Here is a 4,097-nt window from a genome sequence, read left to right as displayed (position 1 = left end):
GAGTGATGCTGACAGCTGTTGGAGTTGATCCTAACAATTGTATCTTTCCCATTGCAATTGCCATAGTAGAAGTGGAAGATACTGTCACATGGAAGTGGTTTTTGAACACATTGAAGGAGGATCTGAACATACAAAACACAGCACCATGGACATTGATGAGTGATAGGCAGAAGGTAGTAAGAACATTGTAGCATTTCATACTGTAGCATTTCATACTGTTGCATTTCATATTATCATACTGTAGCATTTCATTTGTTTGTTCTACAATGTATGTAGGGCTTGATCAATGCTGTCAATGCAATGTTTCCTGATGCACAACATAGATTTTGTGTGAGGCATCTGCATCAAAACTTTGCAAAAAACTAGAAAGGTGATGTATTCAAGAATAAATTGTGGCAAATTGCAAGAGCTACACATGAGGCAGACTGGAAGAAGTACATGCAAGAGATGAAAGAGTTGGACCAGGGGGCCTATGAGTACTTGGATGCAATTGACCCAAGGCAGTGGTGCAAGGCCTATTTCCATGAACTCCCAAAGTGTGATTTGCTTCTTAACAACAGCTGTGAAGTGTTCAACAAGTAAGTTGTCAGTACTGTAGCATTTCAGCTGTGAAGTGATTTCATATTGTCAGTACTGTAGCATTATCTAACTGTAGTTATTTCATAGGTATATACTTGATGCCAGAGAAATGCCTATAGTTACTTGTCTTAAGAAGATCAAGGACCAATTAATGACTAGGTTTTATAGCAAGAATCTGGAATCTGAGGAGATGTGTGGTCAAATTTGTCCAAAAATTAGAAAAAAACTGGACAAAAATATTAACATGTCCAACAACTGCACTGCATTACCAGCTGGACAACACATATTTCATGTTAAAGGCATGGTTGGGGAGTATGATGTGAACATACAGAAGGAGGAGTGTTCTTGTAGGGCATGGCAGCTCTCTGGAATTCCATGTAGACATGGAGTTGCATGTTTAAGACATGAAAGAATTAAACCAGAGGATGTTGTCAACAAGTGCTACAGCATAGATGCTTTCAGAGCTGCTTATGGCAAGATCATAATGCCATGTAGTGATCCTAGAGTGTGGCCTAAAACTAATGGGCCTCAAATGCTGCCACCACACTATGAGAAGAAAGTTGGTAGGCCTGGAAAGAAGAGAAAGAAGAACCCACTAGAGGAGGACAATGGAACTAGGATGAGCAGACATGGCATTATTGGACACTGCAGTGTGTGCAATCAACCAGGACACAACAAAAGAAAGTGCCCTGAACTAGGTAGAGGACAACCAACAGCAGCACATGAGGCAGGAGCAGAACAAGATCCAGCAGCAGAACAATATCCAGCAGCAGAAGAGGAAGCAACAGAACATGTGCAAACAACAAAACATGTGCCAATTCAGGTTGTGCTTCCAGAATCACAACAAAGAACTAAACTACCAGTCAAGAGAAGGCCCAGTTGCAAGGTGCATTTCCCTTAAATGTTTCCCTTAAATGCCGTTGAAAACTAAAATTGCAATAGTCAACAACATTTCTTAATTTTTTTGCAGAAAAAGGCATGTCCACAAGTGGGCAGAAGTACATCTAATATGATATCTTCTTCTATGAATTATGATCTTGCTTCATCTACTATGATTGAGATTTTACAGGACCAAGTGAGAGCTTTTTATTTAAATGCAATGTTAATAAATGCAATGTCATCTGTTCTTCCAGAAATTCACCTACATTACTAAATACATGTTTGGTTGGTTTGTAGGCTATAGCTACTCAACAATCTCAAACAGCAGTGCCAGCTCCTCTACCAGAAAGCCAGTTCATTGCAAACTGCAGAGATGCCCTGCCAGCTCCAAGAAGCCACACTACTGCTACACTAGGTTTGAAGAGAAGGAAGAAAGTGAAAAAAACTAAGGAGAACAAAGCCCCAACAACTCAGAAGTGAAGAGCTACAAAGATGTTATGGAAAGAAGCAGTGTAGGATGTTTTTCTTTTGCTTAGGAAACAAGGTGGTTTGTAATGAAACCTCATGCTAAGATGTGGCTTTGGGTTTCACACAAACCATGGAAATGTAATACTTTTGTTGCACAACTTCAAGACCTTGTAATGTTGGGTCCATCTATCTATCTTTCAGACTGCTTTGAAGTTCAGTTAGTAAAAGAATGGCCTTGCATATTACTGTTTATTTGTGTTGTCAATGCTAGTAAAAAAATGGTGCCAAAGTACAGAAAAACAACCAAAATGCTGCCAAATTTTAGTTCAATTTCATTGCAACAGTAAATCATCAACATCTGGATACACCAACAAGCATTGATCACTGGATACATCATACTAACACATCACTTCTTAAATCCTACATACACCACAACTACAATCAGTACAACAAGTGCACTGAGAATACTCCTACAGAGAAAAATGAGCTCATTCATCTTCTGCATTGCTTCTGCATATGCCACAATCTCGACAGTGCTATGCATTGCTCCTGCACAAGCATCTTGCACCTCTGTTTCTTCACTTGCAATGACACCAGCCGAATCTAAACTGCTCAATCCACGGCTGACATACCCAGCTCTCACCAAAAAATCAAAATAGTTGTCTGGTCCATCTTCCCAATAGTAATGTTGGCAAGGATTTGGTTGAATCTGATAGAAATTGAGCAAAAAAAATTCAGTCAAAAAGAAACACAGAAACATCAAATCGATTGGTTTGAAGAAGATCTTACATGGTGATTGGGGCACTTGTAGAAAATCCTGCCAGGATTTGCCTTCGATTTTGACACAAGACGAATTGTAGATCGAATGCGGCAGCTAGGGCATGGTACCAACGGCAGCATACCCGCGGCAGCCGGCGATGAGATGGGCGGCGAGAAAAGGGCTAACGCCGGAGGTGGAGCAGGCGCTTGGGCAGCCTTATTCCCGCGGTGCTTCACGGCAGAAGAGCTAGCGGCGGCGGACATGGCGGCGACGGCGCGGCTCCAGAGAGAGGGAGAGAGCAAGCAGAAGACCTAGGGACCGGGGAATGAAGAGAGGACAAACTCCAGGGGCCAAACTGCTTAAATTACCAACCTCCAACCGCGGGAACTATCCCGCGTGGGCCCTCGAGTCGACATGGCAGCGGTCAAAGCGCCACGCAAGCTGGTCAGCGGCGGACAGTCGAAATTAGGACCTCGGGTGAACAACTTAGAAAGATTTAGGACCCAGATGTGCATTTTGAAAGAATTAGGACCCAGCCGACACTTTTGGGAAAGAATTAGGACCGCGCTTGAAGTTTACTCATACAAGAACGTCCTGACTTCAAGACACTCGATCCGTCTGATATACTTGAGAGGCTCAACACACATGAGTTCCAGCTTTCTGAGAAAAGAGATATCTATGGTCCCAATTATGGCCGAACTTGCGCCTTGAAGGCAAAAGTGGTTTCCTCATTTGAAGAAGAATCTGACTGCGGTTCTGATGATCCTGAAGACATTGGAAAGGAACTTTCCATGCTTGTGAAGAAGTTTCAGAGGTTCGCCAAGAAGAAGGGCTTCAGAAAGTCTTCACGATCTAGCTCCAAGAATGATGAAGCTTCCACCCATGACCACAAGAAGAGAACCTGCCACAAGTGCAAGAAACCTGTTCACTACATATCTGAGTGTCCATAGTGGGACAATGAGAAGAAGAAGAAGAGTAAGGAATATGATTCTGATGACAAGAAGAAGAAGAAATCCTCAAAGTCTTCTTCCAAGTCTTCATCACACAAGAAGAGCTCATCAGGCAAGGCTCGTGCCTTTGTTGGCAAGGAAATGGATTCAGAGGAGGAGTCTGCTTCTGAGGAGGCGGAGGTGGACTCTGGAGAGGAGTCCGACCCTGGCGTTGCAAGTCTGGCTCTAGCCACAGCCTATGTTGCCAAGTCCATCTTCAACACTGAAGGCAATGACTTCCACACCAACACTGAAGCTGATGACATGGACGATCCTGCTCCCACCTACTGCTTCATGGCACGTGGTGCCAAGGTAAAATCACGCGATGCTTACTTTCAAACATCAAGTGAAGATGACTCTGATTGTGAATCCAAACCCAGCTACAAAACACTTGCTAAAATTGCTACTGAACAACAAAGGGC

The 4,097-nt window shown here is 43.0% G+C and overlaps 1 protein-coding gene across 1 annotated transcript; it reads left to right on the top strand.

The window, feature by feature from the left end:
* Positions 1–375: 375 nt before the first annotated feature.
* Positions 376–2,214, top strand: LOC123136285 (uncharacterized). The gene is made up of 4 exons (XM_044555629.1): positions 376–578; positions 667–1,465; positions 1,550–1,654; positions 1,756–2,214. Exons 1-4 carry the CDS (start codon positions 439–441, stop codon positions 1,936–1,938), a joined length of 1,227 nt encoding a protein of 408 aa, XP_044411564.1. The 5' UTR covers positions 376–438; the 3' UTR covers positions 1,939–2,214.
* The last annotated feature ends 1,883 nt before the right edge of the window (positions 2,215–4,097 follow it).

Source organism: Triticum aestivum, chromosome 6B (assembly GCF_018294505.1).
Source record: "Triticum aestivum cultivar Chinese Spring chromosome 6B, IWGSC CS RefSeq v2.1, whole genome shotgun sequence".
Lineage (NCBI taxonomy): Eukaryota > Viridiplantae > Streptophyta > Magnoliopsida > Poales > Poaceae > Triticum > Triticum aestivum.
The sequence above is the reverse complement of the archived record's forward strand: the minus strand, read 5'-3'. Positions and strand labels throughout refer to the sequence as shown.

Bases quoted from the DNA above. Each gene is read 5' to 3' on its own strand.
- LOC123136285 (XM_044555629.1), top strand. From the start codon at position 439: ATGCAAGAGATGAAAGAGTTGGACCAGGGGGCCTATGAGTACTTGGAT. The intron at 579-666 runs GTAAGTTGTCAG...GTTATTTCATAG, and splicing joins AGCTGTGAAGTGTTCAACAA to GTATATACTTGATGCCAGAG. The intron at 1,466-1,549 runs GTGCATTTCCCT...ATTTTTTTGCAG, and splicing joins AGAGAAGGCCCAGTTGCAAG to AAAAAGGCATGTCCACAAGT.